Source organism: Ovis aries, chromosome 15, assembly GCF_016772045.2.
Source record: "Ovis aries strain OAR_USU_Benz2616 breed Rambouillet chromosome 15, ARS-UI_Ramb_v3.0, whole genome shotgun sequence".
Taxonomy (NCBI): Eukaryota; Metazoa; Chordata; class Mammalia; order Artiodactyla; family Bovidae; genus Ovis; species Ovis aries.
This window is the reverse complement of record NC_056068.1, coordinates 82227228-82246043: the sequence shown is the minus strand read 5'-3', so window position 1 is coordinate 82246043 and position 18816 is coordinate 82227228. Positions and strand designations below refer to the sequence as shown.

General features: G+C 55.5%; 1 protein-coding gene across 5 annotated transcripts in view; it reads right to left on the bottom strand.

Moving 5' to 3' along the window:
* Positions 1–18816, bottom strand: part of LOC101116255 (beta-galactosidase-1-like protein 2) — a 38487-nt gene that overhangs the window by 13616 nt on the left and 6055 nt on the right. For 3 of the 5 annotated variants that reach the window (XM_060399608.1, XM_060399609.1, XM_060399610.1), the window contains exons 2-7: positions 13861–14058; positions 12695–12904; positions 12284–12379; positions 10131–10239; positions 2945–3037; positions 1497–1578 (exon numbers count right to left, since the gene is read on the bottom strand). In XM_060399608.1, the coding sequence (XP_060255591.1) occupies positions 1497–1578; positions 2945–3037; positions 10131–10239; positions 12284–12379; positions 12695–12904; positions 13861–14058 (788 nt within the window). Of the gene's footprint in view, positions 1–1496; positions 1579–2944; positions 3038–10130; positions 10240–11655; positions 11788–12283; positions 12380–12694; positions 12905–13860; positions 14059–18816 lie in introns of all 5 variants that reach the window. The other 2 variants (XM_042233617.2, XM_042233620.2) reach the window with 2 other exon arrangements.

Sequence of the window (18816 nt, the reverse complement as noted above, 5' to 3'; positions counted from 1 at the left end):
AGGCTGCACCGCGTGTTGCTTTCATTGTTGTTTTGAGTTTTTGTTGGGGGATAATCGCTCCACAATGTTCCTGGTGTCTGCTGCACAACAGCGTGGACCAGCTGTAGGTATACACATGCCCCTCCCTCTGGGCCTCCCTCCCTTGGCCCCCTACCCCTCCCTGGGTCTTCACCAAGCACCCAACTGAGCTCTGTGCCGCACGCAGGTTCCCGCTCACTGCCTAGCCACACGCGCTTCTGTATAAACGTCAAGCAAGGGTAGCCTCTCAGTTCATAAGCATTTCCAAGATTTCTTCCACACCTGGTGAAAGTCTTGCTTTAATCACGTTTAACTGAAAAAAATCTTTCCAGGCAGCAGGTGCGTAGGGGCGGGGCCATGGTGGAGGGGAGCAACGCGGCGGAGGGGCGGGGCCTGCGGTGGAGGGGTGGGGCCCCAGGTGGCGGGGGCGGGGCCCGCGGTAGAGGGGGCGGGGCCCACGGTGGCGGGGCGGGGCCCGCGGGGGCGGGGCGGGAGCCCGCGGGGGCGGGGCGGGGGCGGCGGTGGCGGGGCTGGGGCCCGAGGTGGAGGGGACCCGCGGTGGAGGGGTGGTGCCCGCGGTGGAGGGGAGGGGCCGGAGCAGGGCGCACGGTAGAGGGGAGGGTTCCGCGGTGGAGGAGAGGCGGCCAGAGGTGGAGGGGAGAGGAGGGGAGGGGAGGGGGGCCGGGGCGGGGGCCCGCGGTGGAGGGGCGGGGCCCGCGGTGGAGGGGCGGGGCCCGCGGTGGAGGGGCGGGGCCCGCGGTGGAGGGGCGGGGCCCGCGGTGGAGGGGCGGGGCCCGCGGTGGAGGGGCGGGGCCCGCGGTGGAGGGGCGGGGCCCGCGGTGGAGGGGCGGGCCCGCGGCTGAAGCGCGCTCCGGGCCCGACGCCTCAGCCCAGAGCCTGGGTCCTGGTCCCACCCGACGAGACAGCGCCGACGCGTGGGTCCCTCGGGAGGCGCGCCGGGAGGGGCTGCCCATAGGTGCCCGGAAGCCAGTGCTGCGGGCACCGCACGTGTCACTCGGGGCCACTTCTGCATTGCAGAGGACAACGTCGGGGAAAGAGGACCACAGCCCTCGGGCGAGCAGAGGGAGCGTGAGCGTGGACGCGGGGAGCGCGGCGCCGACAGAGACCGCCGCCCCGCGGGGAGAGGCCGGGCTCCCAGGAGGGCGCGGCGCAGGGAGACCGGGACGAAGGCCTCTGCTCCAATGGGAGCGGCTGGCGGGGACCCAGCACCAGAAGAGGGGGTTGCCCACAGGGCCTGAGGACCGAGCTGCGAGCAGCTGTCCCTGCCGGACACCAGGCCGCGGTCTGCCTGGCCTTTTGGGGGACCCTGCTAGACGCTCACCTTGCTGTCCCGTGTCCTGCCATCCGCGGAGCCCCGGGTGTCCCTGGTGCTCCATCAGTTGGCCCCTCCAGCGCCGAGCACGCAAGAGCTCAGGCCAGGGCGCAGCCCCCACCCCCCACGGCCTCCTGGCAGGTACCTCCGTCAAGAACGCCGCTCTTCAGGCCGCCCTGGTTGTCTGAGGTCAGGAGCAGCTCCGCGATCCCCCGGTCCTGCAGGGCCTGCGAGGAGGGTCAGACAACAGGCTGTCCTTCCTCCCACCTCCCACCACCTCACACTCTGACCTCCGCAGGAGCAGGCCCTGGGGCCGGGAGAAGCGTGCATCCCAGAAGCCCAGGCTCCCCTGGGCTTCGAGACCAGGCAAGCATCCCTTTATGCACCCCATCCCAGACACCAGGGTCACCACCCGGTAGGAGACAAAAGAGCAGCTTCCTTCCCTGCAGCCCAGGGACTGGGGAAGCCTGGCCCAGCCCCACGGGCACAGAACAGGCATCCGGGGCTCTGGCCCAGGGAAGTCTCAGGGTGGCGCTGTGGCAGAAGACACCCCGCTTGCCTGAGCCTGCCCCCCAGACAAGGACTGAGCTCTCCCCATCCGGCTTCAAGAATACCGCCCTCCCCGAGGGAGCCTGGCCCCTCTGCAGGGGAGGAGGGCACACTGGGTGAGGACCTCCGAGAGTCTGCAGGGCCTGGAGGCGCCCCCAGATGGACATGACTCTGCCAGTGAGAGCAGGGGTGTCACCCAGGACACCAGGGGCCAGAGCAGCTCTCATCAGATCAGCTGGAGGCACTGAGGCTTTCTCGACGCACACGGGGGCCGACCCTCCCAAGTACAAAACGCTGGTGCCAGTGATGTCATCACTGTCCTGTGTACTGACCGCTCGCTGGAAGCAGCACTGAGCCTGCGACTTGACTACACATAGTTTGCCAGGAAACCCTCCCATCAGTCCCAATTCACAGAAGAGAGCAGAGGCTTAGAGAAATGGATGCAGCTGCTCCAGGTCTCAGCTGCCGAGCGAGAGGAGCCAGTTCTGAGCAGCTGTTGCTCAGCCACTCACCGCAGCCGAGGCTTTGCAACCCCATGGACTGCAGCACACCTCTGAGTAGGAACCTGTTCTTTTCGGTGTCGCTCTGGCCCTGCCCTTGCCTGCCCTGCCGCACACTCGGTCAGGGGCTCCAGCCACCGGCACGCTGGGATAGGATGTCTGAGCTCCACCCCAGAGACCTTTGCTTAACAGACGGCATGTGGCCTGGGCACAGTGAGTTTAAACAATTCCCAGATGAAGCCAACGTGCAGCCGAAGGAGGGGCCGCTGCTTTGAGTGCTGGGGTCAGATCAGCAACCTCCACTGCCAGGAAGACCTCCAGCCACGCCCTGTCAAGGCAGTTCCGTTACTCTCAGCCGCCGCAGCACCGTATGTACCAAAATCCCTGTTAAACTCAGCCAACGGAGGGCACAAGTGAGGACCCTGTTGTAATCAAGGTCTGGAGAAAGGATTTACCGCTTAGCCAATGGTGCTGGGTGGCAGGCCCACACATCACACTAGAGCCCATAGGTGCAATGCGCAGGGTGAGCTGAGCTGACTCTTACCTTCTTGATGTAAGGCATGTAGGCGGGGTCTTTGTTGTAGGACCCATACTCATTCTCCACCTGCACAGCAATGATGGGTCCCCCATGCTTGTACTGAGAAAACAGAGAGCAATCAGAAGCTGAGAGTGTAGTGGGAGCTATATCAGCTAATGTCACCACACGTATCACCAATGGCAGCAAAACATCCCATTCAGAAGTGCAAGTCTCAAAAGGTCTGATATACAATTGAGTGACGTCAGCAAGACAGGGAGAAGGAAGTTCCAGGCCTTTGTCTCCCTGCACACCTACTAAAGTACCTTTATAGGAGCTCTGGAAACAAGCCAGATTTGTAGGCAAACAAGTCAACGTCTAATCAAGAAAAAGACACATTCAAAACAGCAGCACAGTCCATGACTGTGCTCACCTGTGCCCCACCTACTCTCTGAGCAGCAAGGTGCAGCCAGGAGGACACAGCCTGAGTCCCAGCCCCTCCGTCAGGACAGAAGGAGCAAGATGGAACTTGTTTGCAACCTTTCGGGCTATTTGTGGGCTCCCTAGAGAACTAGCTTCTATCTCATCTGACTTGGAGATCAGACAGAAAACGTTGGTATGGTTTGGATGTCAGGCTGGAAGCTGCAAAAGGCAGCGATGGGTCACAGCCTGTAAACATTTCAGGGGGACTACAGACCCACGGATGCCCGGGAGCAAGGGATTACAGGCAGAGGAATATGATAGGATATCTAAGGCCACAGGAAGACTCCAGGGTGAGACTCTTGGAGAAACCAACATGTAGAAGCAGCTGGGGGATTTTTTTTTTTTTAAGCCATACACACAAACCAGACAGGACGCATACCAAGAAAATACCTGAGAAGATCTCAAGCCTGCATCCCAGGCTGATCTCAAGGCTCAGGAGCCCACTAAATACTAAAGGTCTTTCCAGAAGACTGCAAACACTGGGAGAGGGGACTGGCTTTATAAAAGCCTAACTCTAACCCTCCAAAATAAGGCATACAAAGAAACAGGAAAATGTAGCTCATTCAAAGAACAAAATAAATCTCTAGAAACAGTATCTAAAGGAACCAGAAACGGTCTCTAAAGAAACGCACACACTGAACTCAGAAGACAGAGGATTTTAAAACAACTGTCGTAAATACGGTCAAAGCGCCAAAGAAAAACACAGGCAGAAGCCGAGGGACGGACACATGGACACAGCGAGAACACCAATAAAGAGACAGAAAGATCTCGGAAAGAACTAAACAGACATTCTGGAGCTGAAAAGTACATTATCCAAATAGGAAAATTCACCATAGGAGTTCAACTGCATATTCAAACAGGCAGAAGAAAGAGCGTGCAAACTTGATGACGGTCATTTTGAATTATTGAGTCTGAGAAGCAAAAAGAAAAAAGAATAAAGACAAGGGAAGAGATCCTAAGAGACTTTATGCAAATCAGTAAACAGACAAACACACTCACTATAGGAACTCCAAAAGGAGAAGAAAGGGGCAGAGATCCGAGCTTCAGTGAAATCCAAGTAACGTTAAGCTAGAGACCCACACCAATGCATATTATCAAACTGTCAGAAGACAAAGAGATTCTTGAAAGGATCAAGAGAAACACAACTTGACATGCACAAAGGGCTCCCAACCTTGCAGAACATTTGGTCCTGTCCAAAACATCCGTGAGACAGACAAGCCATAAGACATTTGGCTCACAGGACACTCGGTTCATGCCAGAAGGTCCCTGAAATCTAGTTCTACCCAAAACGTCCATGAGCCTATTTGCCCCACACTAAATAGCGTGGATAAGACCAAACAGCAAAGACCTCTGAGTGTGGACTGAATGTCTGCTAACCATCCCCAGTGAGATTACCCGCGGATATCTCATCAGCAATCTTGCAGGACAGAGGCAGTAGGGTACCATATTCAAAGCATTGAAGGAAAAAACTAGCAACTGAGATTTCTCTATCTGGCAAAACTGTCCTTCAAAAATAATGGAGAAATTAAGACACTGTCGGACAGACAAAAGCTGAAGGAATACATTACCACTAGACCTGCCTTATAGGGAATGCCGCACAGCGTCCCTCAGGTTGAAATGAAAGGGTGCTAGATGAGAACTCAAAGCCAGGTGAGAATGTAAACTTCCCTGGGAAGGGTAAATATGTGAACAAATATATAATTTTAGTTTGTAACTCCATTTCTTATTCTTTACAGGAGTTAAAAGACAAGTATATGGGTCTATATTAATTGGTACACAATATATAAAAAGACAATTTGTGATAGCAATAATGCAAAGGGGACGGAGCTGTAAAAAGTAGAGTTTTTGTATGTGATTGAAGTTAAGGTGGTTATCAGTATAACATGGAATGTCATAACTGTAGGACAGGGTATGTGATCCCCATGGAAACCAAAATATCTGTAGAATAAACACAAAAGGAAATAAGAATCAAAACTTGTTCCTTAAAACATTCAACTAGTAAAATCTGCTGCAAAAAAATATTAGCTAAATACAGAGGAAGGCAGTAATGAAGGAAATAAGGGAGAAAAAAGCTATAAGACAAACAGTAAAAAATAACAGAACAACAAAAGTGAGTGCATGCCTATCAGTAATTACTTTAGATGCAAATGCACTAAACTCCCCAAGCAGAAGACAGATTTTCAGAGTGCATAAAAAAGCTACACCTAACTATAGGCTGTCTGCAAGACACGCGTGGACATACATGGGTTGAAAGAGAAAGTATCGAAAAAGATGTTCTGTGTAAACAGTAACCAAAGGGGGCGACCAGAGAAGCGAACGGCATGGACTTTGAGTCACAGTTGTCAGAAGGGGCGAGAAAGACTCTGTTCAATGTGCACAGGTGCACAGATACTCATATTTGCACAGCAGTAAAAGGGCCAATTTAGAGGGTGCGATAGTCATACACATATAGGCACCAAACACCAGAGCTCCAAAGTAAATAAAATGTTGGCAGAATTAAAGGGAGAAATGCAACTCTATAAACAGAATTAAAGGGAGAAATGCAACGCTATAAAAACGGTAGAAGACCGCAGCACTCCACTGTGAGCAGGACGACCAGACAGAAGGTCAAGGACACAGAGGACTCGAGCAGCACTGCAGGCCAGGTGGAGCTGGCCAGCGTGCGCAGAGCACCCCGCCCGGCAGCGGCGCAGCACGCTGCCCGCAGACGCACGCGGGCCACTCTCCAGGGCAGGCCGCAGGCTAGGCCACAAGGCGGGCTTTAACAAAATTTGAGGCTGAACTCATACAAAGTATCATTTCCAATTACAGAAAAGATGAAGCAGAACAGCAAAAAGGAAACTGGAAAATCCACGAGACTGTGAGCTGTTTAATCAGTGTCAATCGGTGACTCGAAGAAGGAATCTCAGGAAGCCTAGAGAATATCCCGAGACAAATTAAAATAAAAGCACAGCGTGCAAACTTGTGGGCTACAATGAAAGCACTACAAACACTTTAAAACAGCAGAAAGACCTCAAGCCAATAACCTAACTCTTCACCTTGAGCAACTGGAAAAGAAGAAAATAAACCCAAAGGGAACAGAAGGAAGGAAATAAGAAATATGAAAGCAGGGGGGAAAACAGAAGATTAGAAAATCAATAGGGAAAAAGCAACCAATCTCTTCTTGGTTCTCTGAAAAGATTAGCAAAATTGAGAAACCTTTAGTTAGAGTAAGAAAGACTCAAGTAGAAACACACAGCAGGCCAAGACTGAACTGCGAAAAAAGCAACATCTGAACAGATTCATAACTAGTGAGGAGGCTGACACCAATCTTTCTCAAATTCTAAGCATTCTGAAAAAAGGGAACACTTCCAGATTTACTCTACGAGGCCAGAGCTACCAAAGCCAGAAAAAGTTAACAAGGAAAGAGAACCACAGACCAACATCCCTCACGAGTACTGATGCAGAAATCTCAAGCATAACACTAAAAAACCAAATCCAGCAGCACTAAAAAGACTATGCACCATGAAAAGGCGGGGTTTATTCCTGAATATAAGGAGGTTCAATAAAATCGATGTTAAACACCACAGTAATGAAATGAAGGTCACACACACACACACAATTACCTCAAATGATGTAAAAAGCATTTCAAAAATTCAGCACGATTTCATAATAAAGATACTCAACAAATTCTAATATAAGGAAACTATCTCACCTTTAAAAAGGCTATATGTGAACAGCCCACAGCCAGCCTTATACTCACTGAAAGCTTTTCCTCTGAGATTAAGATTGAGACAAGATTCCTGCCTTTACCACTTCTATTCAACAAGATATAGAGAGTGTTAGCTAGAGCAATTAGGAAAAAAGAGTGAGATAAGTCATCCAGGTCGGAAAGAAAGATGCAAAATTATCTCTCGTTTGCAGACAATATGATCTTATGAGTAGAAAACCATGAAGATTATAGACACAAACAAACCTGTTAGTTGTAATCAACACACACAGCAAATCGCAGGATATGAAGCCAACACACAAAGAACTCAACGGCTTCTGCACAGTGTCAGTGGAAGCTTCTGCAAGCAGTAGCATCATAAAGACTTAAATACTCAGGGATAAATTTAATCAAGGAGGCCAAGTACTCACACACGGAAACCTGCAAAATGTCCTAAAAGAAAGAAGATGCCAGTAAATGGAAAGATACCCTGTGTTCATGGACTGAAAGAGTTAACATTATTAAGATGTCATTACTACTCAAAGTAATCTACAAAGTCAGTGTAATCCTTGTCAAAATGCCAGTGTTTCAAAACAAACAGAAAAAGGCATCGTAAAATCCACATGGAATCTCAAGAGACTCTGAATATCCAAAACAATGCTGGAAAAAAAGAACAAAGTTAGAGGTCTCACACTTTCTGACTTCAAAACTTACCGCACAGCTACAGTAATCAAAATAGTGTGGTCCTGGCCTCAAGACAAATATATAGACCAATGGAATAGAATAGAGAGCTCAGAAATAAACTCACATATATGGTCAAAGGATTTTCTCCAAGGGTGGCAAAACCTATTCAATGGGGAAAGGACAGTCTTTTTTTTTTTTTCAACAAATCATGGCAAGAAAGCCGGATACGCACGTGCAGAAAACAAAGCTGGGCCCTCAGCTCATGCACACCAGCTGAAACCCTGACTCCGAGGAGGCCGCAGACCGGAGCGGAGAGCAACACCATAAAACTCTCAGAAGGCGACACAGGGGAGAGGCCACGGAACCAGGGTCGGCAACGAGTTAGCTAAAGCAGAGGCACCACAGGGAAAGGCAAGGTGTGCTGGACTCGCCAGTGAGCACCCTCAGCGGCAGAAGACAGTCACAAGTCATGCATTTGACAAGATACTGGACTTGCCGGTGAGCACCCTCAGAGCGGGAGAAGACAGTCACAAGTCATGCATTTCATGAGATACTGCACCCACCAGTGAGCACCCTCAGCGGGAGAAGACAGTCACAAGTCATGCATTTCATGAGATACTGGACCCACCAGTGAGCACCCTCAGCGGGAGAAGACAGTCACAAGTCATGCATTTAATAAGATACTGGACTTGCCGGTGAGCACCCTCAGCGGGAGAAGATATTTACAAGGCATACATTTGATGAGATACTGGACCCACCAGTGAGCACCCTCAGAGGGAGAAGACAGTCACAAGTCGTACATTTGATAAGACACTGAGAGATACTGAAGAAAGAACTCCTACAACCACAAAAACACACAGACCAATTAAAAAATGGGCTAAGAATTGGAATAAACATTTCTCAAGGAAGATATATAAATGGCCAGTCAGGACATGAAAAAATACTCCACGTCACTAATTACTAAGTAATTCAAATGAAAACCACAGTGAGATACCACTTTACATCTATTAGGATGGCTTTTATGAAACAGAGAGAAAACAGCAACTGTGGGCCAGGGTGTCACGAAATCAGAATTCTGTGCACTGTCCATGAGGGTGTAAACTGTCATCGAACAGTTAACTTTCCCTCAGAAGCTTAAGCACAGAAAAACCATGTGACCCAGCAATACTACTTCTGGTGTATATCCAAAGGAAGCGAAAACGGACCCAGACAGACACCTGCGCCCCTGGAGGAGGGCACGGCACCCACTCCAGTATTCTTGCCTAGAGAATCCCCATGGACAGAGGAGCCTGGCGGGCAACTGTCCATGGTGTCGCAAGGAGTCGGACACGGCTAAGCACCTAAGCACAGCACCCAGAAAAAACTGTCCTGGATTAGGTATGACCTTTCCGTGCTTAAGAAGGATTCTGGGTCACATCCCAGCACAGCCACCCCTACCTCTGCTGCCCACCCTACGACAGCTTACTGAATTGTCTTGGCAAAGCCATCTTCCTTGCAAAAATCTAGACTAAGAATTTTCGTAGCTTCTTGCTTCTTTCATGACTGAGGCTGCCAGATTTAGTAAATAAAAATACAAGACATCCAGTTATAATGCTTGAATTTACAACAAATAATTTTTAAATAAGCAATGAATTTTTTAATGTAACTGTCCCATGCAATATTCAGGACATATGTACACTTAAAAAATGTATTTCTTGTTTATCCGAAGTTCACATGTAGCGGGGGTATCCTGTGTTTTATTTGCCCACCCTACATAGGACCAACAGTTCCTTTGATCTGTGTGCTGTGAATATCCCAAACCACTGACTCACTGCTGTTTTTATCAGTGAACTAATTTTTCAACTATGCTAATTCTCAGCGTCACACTTCTTGCTTTTACAGAAGCAAGAGTTTATTTGCATTCCTGCTTCTTCATTGCTTCCAATTATTAGATGCCACGTTCAGACACTTTCTCGCCCAAATTCATCTTAAGACGTCCGTTTTGAATGATAAACCCGCACCGCGCAGCGCCCTTTTGGGAGCCGAGGGATGGACTCCGGACGCCATCAGCGGAGACTATAAGGAAAAGGCCCCCTCCTCACAGGCAAGGGGCTGTCCCAGGGGCGTCTTTCCAGCGGAGCTGGGCCCTGCACTGCGGGACGGGACGGACAGGCGAGCCGTCCCCAGCACCCGGCGCCCAGCCCGGCGCCAGCCCGCACTGCGCCGGCCTTCGGAGCTTCCCGGCCCGGGCAGCGCGGCACCAGGCAGGCCGCCGCGGAGGAGGGTGGCGGCCTCGGGAAGTGCCTTGAGCCGCGCTGAGAGCCTGACCGGGCTGCGGCACCGGTGGGGGGCGCGGAGGGCAGGCCCAGTCTGCCCTTTTACCTGGAGCGGCACCACCCTGAGCATCAGGTGGTCAAAATAAAGGTCCACTGCTTCCGTGAAGCCCTTGTAAGTTGTTCTCAGCCTCATGTCAGGGTCTCGGAGTAACCAGCTTGAATGAAAAGGGGAGGGTGATTAGTTTCACCGTCTGGGGGGTTGCTCTGAGCAGATGATGGCTGAAAGGGAGCAGCTTCAGGGAGCCCAGGGGTGACCCTGAAGGCCAGTCAGGATGCAGGGCAGAGGCTGGCACGGCCAGACCCGCCAGGATGCAGGGCAGACGCTGGCACGGGCCAGAACCTGCTTTCTCCCCGAGGACCCAGCACCGCTGGCCATTCTAGTTCTGAGTCAGGGCCAGGGGTCTGGCCGCCAGTCAGAGGGACCAGGGCTTTCCAGTGAAGCCAAGGCCCGTGGGTCTCAGGACTTTGCACAGCATCTCATCAGAGAGGGGTGGAGAGAAAGGGGTCAGGGGTCCCTGGGGCTGGAGGGCACAGGGGCCGCCTTCTGCTGTCAGCACAAAACGCACTCCTGGGGGCCAAGAGGAGGGGTCTGGCCTCCCCTCTCTGGTCCAGCTGCTCCCCAGCCGCGCAGGGGGGAGGTGTTGGGGGGGAGGGGGGAGGGGGGCAGGGAGAGGGGGAGAGGGGGGCAGGGAGAGGGGGGAGGGGGCAGGGAGAGGGGGGAGGGGGCAGGGAGAGGGGGAGAGGGGGCAGGGAGAGGGGGAGAGGAGGATGGGGAGGGGACAGTCGAGACAAAGAAGGCTAACCCTGCCCTGGGCTGAAGGGGGAGGGGTGGGGGAGGGGAGGGTGGGGGAGTGGGGGAAGGGTGGGGTGGTGGGGGAGGGGAAGATGGGGAGGGAGGAGGGGGAGAGGGAGGGGGAGCTGGAGACAGAGAAGGCTAACCCTGCCCTGGCCCGCCCGTGGTGTCCACCCCACAGGTAAGCACGGAGCGCCACTTCCAGAACTGCAGCTAAGCTGTTTTCCTTCTCATACAGACTCTGAAGAACGTTTATGTTTTCCTGCAAAAGGCCCCAGCGCTTCTCCCATCCTGGTCCAGAAAGAACTGAACAGGCTGAGAAAGCCATCACCGGGTCAGGTCACTGGTTGACCGTGGAGGGATGGCCCCCCTCAGGCCCCCGCTGGGACTCTGTTTGCAGCACGCCCAGCTCCGCCTCCTGGGATTGCCCGCCCAGGACCTGAGCAGAGGGTGCGGGGCAGCCTGAGGGCTTCACAGCTCAGACTTAATCAGGGCCGCGCTGACACAGGGTTTCTAACCCACAGGGAGGGGGGACGAGGCTGCTCTGGCTGTGTGAGCCTTGGGGCCCCTCGCCGAGCTGAAGGCCCAGCGACAGAAGGGGTCTGGGCAGTGGGGCAGGCCCGGTCACCCTGGAGATGAGAGTGAGGCCTTCGCAGAGCAGAAGGTGGCACAAGGGACCAGCCCGCTCCCCTCTCAGGGGCGGACCGGGGAGAGGGAGCTAGCAGCTCAAGCCGGAGCACAGACCTGTCAACAGGAAACCCTTCTGCTGGAATATTACCAGTGGTAGTGACACCTGGCACCAGGGCTGGCCTGGCTCCAGGTAATCCTGCCCGACTCCTGAGCCAACCACAGGCACGGTTCTGACGCCTCTGGAGACCCCATCCCAAGACAGCTCATCAGGGCCTGAGATCTGAAGGCGGAAGATGAAGCTGAAACTGCGTGTCTCTCCTCTACATCATCAAAATCCTCACCCTTAAAAAAATGCTTCATAGCACATCTAAGTAACAGGAGGGTGGGTTTGACTTCCATTTTTCAGAAAGTGAGGCCTGTCTGGAGCAGGCAGGACCGGACTGAGGCCGAGCCCCACAGCAGAGCCCGGAGCCTGAGAACGGCTGCCCGCGCCTGCGGCACGGAGCCACATGGACTCTGACAGGCAGCAACTGTGACGTCACTGACGAGGCTGCCCTTTGGGGGCCACTTATCCTGAAAAAGAACCTCAGCACAGGGTGAAACGTACATGCAGGCAGCAGCATCAGCCCGCGGGGCGCTCAGCGCTCACACAGCACACAGGGCGCCCCCAGCCATGGCCGAGGCCTGGCCCCGCTCACCCGGGCAGGCCCCCGAGGCCCATCTCGCTGCAGACGTAGGGGCGCCCCCGGCCACAGCTCCTGGCCAGCCCCGCTCACCTGGGCAGGCCCCCGAGGTCCATCTCGCCGCAGATGTAAGGGCCTGGACGCAGGATCACCCACAGCCCCACCTCTGCCGCCAGCAGAATGAAGGCCCTGGGGGGTCGGGGTCACCCACTCTCAGGACTCGGAGCCCGGGGGAACACGGCCCTGCGCCCTCTCCCCTCACCTGCCCGGCCCTCCCCGGGGGTCACCGCTGAGCCCACAACCTGGGACGTCAGCCCAGCCACTCTGGGGAGGGGCCGCGGGGCTGGGCTCGGGGGGGGGGTCAGGCCCGGCCCAGGGGTGGTGGGGTCACGATGAAGGGCATGGGGCCGGCACAGGCTCCCCCCGCAGCCCCCTCTGCCCAGATGCCCATGGGTCCCCGCCCCTCAGACCCCCGGCCCCGCCCGGCCGGGTCACAGAACCTACTCCAGGTCCAGGTTCCCGGAGAAGTCGAACGTGCCTCTCTCCGGCTCGTGGAGGTTCCACGGGACGTAGCTGTGGCAGGGGAGAGGGTGACGGGCATGAGGCCCCCAGTGGTTCTCCACTTTGTCTCCCAGACCAGCACCTCTGTCCCTAAAACCCTTGTGACGGCTGAAGGCTGATTTCTCAGGTACGCCATCTGAGCGGGCGTCAGGGCTGGAATGGAGAAAAACTGGAGAGATCGGGAGCTCTCAGAAGCAGGGCAAGCCCTCCCCCCACCCCACCCCCCACCCCCAGAGAAGGGCAGAGGGCCAGGAGATGCGGGGGCATCCCTCCCTCCCCCTTCTCCATCATCCTGTCTCTTCACCAGAGAAAGAAGTAACTTTATGGGCAAAGCAGTTAAAAGCGAGGCAGGCTAGGACCTGGAACCCTTGCCGAGGTGCCTGAACCTGGACAGACACAAAATACAGAGAAACTCTGAGAGGCTCAGCACAACTGCAAACCCACGGGGCAAAGTGCGGCCAAGACACAGAGACCCAGAACCCGGCTGCCATTTCCAAGGTGCCGGGGCGAAAGCAGGGTCCGCGCAGGACCCCTCCAAGCAGCATCACCTAGTGGGGGGCCACCTAATCCCCAGACCCGCCCCACCCCTGGGAGGAGCCCCCGTTCCTGCTCTTGCTCCCCCAGGCACACCCTCTCTGCGACCCTCCTCTGGCCTCTGGTCAGTGCCCATCGATGAGAGTCCTGGAACCCTGGTCGGCAACAAAAGTAGGGTAAAAAGCAGCCCTACTCATCAGCACCACTCTAATGCAGTACTTAGAGTCCCAAACCCTGTCACAGACGGAGGTTCTTACCCTAAAAAGAAGTTCCTTTAAGGGGCTGCCTCTGAGTCCCGGGTGCCCCTCTCCTGGACGCCACCCACACCAGCCTCGGGGGAAGGTCCCCGATTGCAAAGATGAACAGGTGGCCAGGGCTGCTCCCCCTTAGACCCACGGGGGAGCAGGCTGCTCCCTCTTAGACCCACGCGGGGGCCGGGCTCCTCCCTCTTAAACCCACGCGGGGGCCGGGCTCCTCCCCCTTAGACCCACGCGGGGGCCGGGCTGCTCCCCCTTAGACGAGCCGGGCCAGGTGAGGGGAGCCGGGTGCGGGCGCGGGGCGCGGGGCGTGCTCACGTGGTTAGCGTGTTGAGGCCGCAGGCCCGCAGCTTCAGGAGCCGGTCCCTCCAGTAGGCCCGGGGCACCCGGAAGTAGTGGACGGAGCCCCCGAAGATCCAGAAGGCCGAGTTCTCCAGCTTGAAGTTCTGGCCGTCGGCCTGCAGCCCCAGGTGCCGGCGCCGCCACAACGAAGCGCCGAGGCCACTCCAGTCCAGCCTGCGGGAGACAGGGCCTCAGAGCCGGCCCACCAGCTGGGCTCGGGGGGTGTGGGCAGCTGGGCCCCCGCCTCCGCCTCCAGCCCCCGGACGGCGCCCGACGCTAGACTCGAGGCCGCCACGCAGCACACGCGCCTAGCAGCGCTCACACGCAGCCAGCGAGGAACAGACAAGCCGGCCTTCAACACGGGGCTGCGCTCAGAAGGGAGGTCAGGGTGCACGCCGGCAGGGGTCTAAGGGCGGAGAAGCTGCCTTTCGGTGCTGGGACCGAGAGGACTCGGGGCGGACTTGGCTTCCTACAGCAGCCACCAGACATCAAAGCAGCAGCTACTTGGCACAATACCTCGGGGTCACCTCAAGGTCACAGCCCCCGGGCTGGCGGTGCAGATACCTGGAGAGAGGGACCAGTTAGGAACAGCGTCTGCTCAGGGACCGAGCATCCAAGGCTCACGTTCCTGAGGACCGGGTGTGGCCTAGGGGCGTCTGGACGGGGCGTGCCCCCAGGGGGCTGCCAGGAAGGTGAAGTGAAGTGAAGTGAAGTCGCTCGGTCGTGTCCAACTCTTTGCGACCCTGTGGACTGTAGCTCACCAAGCTCCTCCGTCCATGGGATTCTCCAGGCAAGAATACTGGAGTGGGTTGTCATTTCCTTCTCCAGGGGATCTTCCCGACCCAGGGGTTGAACCTGGGAACCTGGGCCTCCCGCATTAGGGGCAGACGCTTTAACCTCTGAGTCATCATGGAAGCTGGAGTCGGAGGGCTGCCGGGGCGGGGAGGGGGCCCTCACGCGACACAGAACCCCCACCATCTCCCCTCCAGCCCGTTCTGGGAGGAGGGGAGCGGTCAGCGCTGCCTTGGCCCTGATTTGAAAAGGCCCCTAGGCGTCTGTGGTCTTTCCATTTATCTTCAAACAGAAGCTAAACTCAAACACAGGTTGGAAGAGGCACGTGAGAGCCAGCCTTGGCTGAGGCACAGTCTTGCCCGACCGAGCCTCACCGGCCACAGGCCACCTCTCCCCCCGCCTCCACGCCACGGGCTCAGGTCTGGCCGGCCACGGGACAGGCAGTGTGGACGGACTGCCGCAGCCCACACTCCCCAGCTGGTCCCACACCTGGTCTTCGCTGAGCCCGGGGCGGAAACGGAGATGTCTCCCCCTCAATGGCAGTGACTGCACGTCTGCTGAAGCGAGACACGAGAGGCAGGGGCAGGGACAGCCACTGTGGAGAGCAGTCTGGAGAGCCCTTTGAAATCTAAAACCAGAGCTACCGTGTGATCTGGCAACCCCACTCCTGGGCGTGTATCTGCAGTACCGTGATTCCTTACCAGCTGAGCCACAAGGGAAGCCCAGCAACACGGGAGTGGGCAACCTCTCCCTTCTCCAGCGGATCTTCCCGACCCAGGGATCGAACCGGGGTCTTCTGCACTGCAGGCAGATTCTCTGCCAGCTGAGCTATCACGGAAGCCCTATAATTCAGAAAGACACATGCACCCCTACGTTCATCGCAGCACTGTTTACCACAGCCAGGACGTGGAAGCCACCTAGGTGCCCATCGGCAGGCGAATGGATGAAGACGTCGTACGAAGGGATATTACTTGGCCACAAAAAGAGCAAAATAAAGCCATTTGCAGCCACACAGATGGGCCTGGAGAGTTCGTACTGAGTGACGGAAACCAAAGACAGATGTAGGACAATGCTCACAAGGCAGAACCTAAACAGAGCGGACAGATGAACTTACAAAATAGAACTGAAATCACGGATGGAAAGAAACACAGAGTAACGCTCACTAGGGGATGGGGCAGGAACACACTTGTGAAACGGTCACCTCTGGGTAACTGTAAACCTACCAGTGGCTTCCTTCTCCAAAAAGTTCCACGTTCTGAGTGACTTAAAGTGAAATTTCAAAATACAGTTCTCCCAAATGGCCACCTGCATGGGGATGTGGAAACGAGGGCAGTATCTTTGAGAGGAGTCTGGATGTGAGCCCTGGCCCTCCCCTGGGTACTGCCGTCACGGAGGGCTGGGGGCCCTGGCTCCGTGGCACGGCCCTGCCCCAGCACCTGGGGCTGTCACCTGTCTCAGCTGCTCACAAGGGCTGCATGAGGGCGGACACCAGGGAAGTACAGCGAAAGAGCCTGTGACAAGGCGGCCCTCACGAGCCGCAAAGCATGCTGTCCCGCGAGGCGCGCAGGGAGGGCTTAACAACACGGCTTGCTAAAGACATATCTTATAAGCGACAAAAGCATCTTCTCACTGTTTGAAATCAATTCATTTTAACATGCTTTGCAAATAGAATAGCTTCAGTGGGTTTTCTGTGTCCCTAGTATGAACAATCCCAATCTTCCCCATTTAATTCAGCTGCTGCTGCTGCTGCTGCTAAGTCGCTTCAGTCGTGTCTGACTCTGTGCGACACGATAGGCAGCAGCCCATCAGGTTCCCCGGTCCCTGGGATTCTCCAGGCAAGAACACTGGAGTGGCTTGCCATTTCCTTCTCCAAGGCATGAAAAGCGAAAGTGAAGTCACTCAGTCGTGTCCAACTCTTCGAGACCCCATGGACTGCAGCCTACCTGGCTCCTCCGTCCATGGGATTTTCCAGGCAAGAGTACCGGAGTGGGATGCCATCGCCTTCTCCGTTTAAGTCAGCGTTTCACTATATTTGCATGCTGGACGTTGTACCGAACCATCTTATTTCAGTTGTCAATTTCATGGTGAAAGCACTGTCCCCTGGGCTGCTGTCCGAAGCCAAGGGTCTGCAAACGCCAGACTCCACCCGGTCCACCTCGTGCCTGCGTGCAGTCTGCCAGCTGAGAACGGTTTTCACATTTGTAAATGGTTGGAAAAAATCAAAAGACGACTACTTAGGGATATAAAACAGTTGTATTGAACTTGACATTTCGACATCCATAAATTTACTGATAACCCACCACCCGTCTACGCACAGTCTGTGCTGCTCAGGGCTCAGTGACTCCATGATGGCAGACAGCAGGGTCCTCAAACCTGGACACAGTCTCCACCCGGGCCTGGCAGGACCCTGCCCACCCGCCCTGGAGCGTGAGCCCCGGCACGGCACAAGGAGGCCTGTGCGCTCCCTGGCCACACCAGACCGCCCCCCGCCCCCGCCTGGCTCCGCGCCAGCTCCTGCTGCTCGCGGGAGGCCTCCAGCTCACCCACGGCCGAGCACGGTCTCCCCATGTTCTGACCACATCCTCCCCAGAGAACACGCTCTGCCTTCCTTCACGCCTCGTGGTGCACATGCTCCCGTGGCCTTAAGCTTCACCCGACCGCCCCGCACTCATCCAGGCGAGGACGCGCAGAGCTGCGTGTGGATCCTCTGCTTCACAACAGGCACGCTGACCACTGACCGTCCAGAGGTGCACACACACACACACACACAGAGACACACACACACACACACACACAGACACACACACACACGGGCACACTGACCACTGACTGTCGAGCAGTGCACACACACACACCACACACACACACACAGGTACATTGATCACTGACTGTCCAGTGGTGCACACACACACACACAGTGACACACACAGAGACACACACAGAGACACACACAGACACACACACACAGAGAGACGCACACACACAGACACACACACACACAGAGGTACATTGATCACTGACTGTCCAGTGGTGCACACACACACACACACACAGAGACACACACACAGACACACACACACAGACACACACAGAGAGACACACACACACAGGGACACACGGGCACACTGACCACTGACCATCCAGCAGTGCACACACCACACACACACACACACACCACTGAGCGATCATTCCACCCGGGAACAATCCCTGATCACTGGCCAGAACTTCAACAGAAAGCTCCTGGGAGTTCCCCAAGTCACTGACATAACTTCTGTTCACAACCCCGTCTCCCCAGAAGCTGTGAGGGCCTCCCCCACTCAGCAGTGCAGGGGTCCAGGTGGGGTGGAGATGGCTCTCTGTGACTCCTTGTCCCAACACAGTCCCGGCAGAAACACACACTCCGTGGTTTGTGCGCCAGTGGATGACAAGTCACTGGGCACCTCTGTCTCCAGGAGTGCCCTTCCCCTGCAGGCCCTACACCTGGAGCTCATGAGAAACGCAGACACGCAGGCCCTACTGGGACCTACTGAGCCCGAGTCTGCACTGTGCCCATGCCCCAGGGTAGATCTGAGAGCAGCCTGCAGCTTATCCTCTGATACACGTCTGCAGAGCCTCCTCCAGGGTGGGGCTTCTCCTTACCCATCTCTCTAGATCCTGTGATTTTGTAGATTAAAAAACCTTCCTCTTTGTGCTCATTAAGAGGGGTAAAATTAACACTGAAAACAGCAAAGCCGCAGCTGCTATCGAAGGCCAGACACTGGAGAACCAGCTGCTTTGAGGACCTTCTGGTAGGTAACTAACGAGCCCTCAATACGCTATTAATGGGGATGGCTGCACCAGGAAAACCAGGGTGATAAACGCTGGGTTTCTCCACGGAACTCACTGTGAGAGAACGAGGCGATGCGTGCCAGAACCCCGTAAACAGCAATGTAAACAGTTATTAATTCAGACGACGGTCATCAGCGCTGCTGCTTGTGACGCTGATAACCACCTCTGGCCGCGCGGCTGACAAGCCACGACCGAGCAAGGCTCCAGGGCCTGTGCAGGGCCTTCTGACAGAGGCCTGTGAGCTCGGAGCCCACCAGCCCCAGGGAGCCCCTGCTTCCTGCTGCTTTCCCATGCGCAGTTCATTCCTGATGA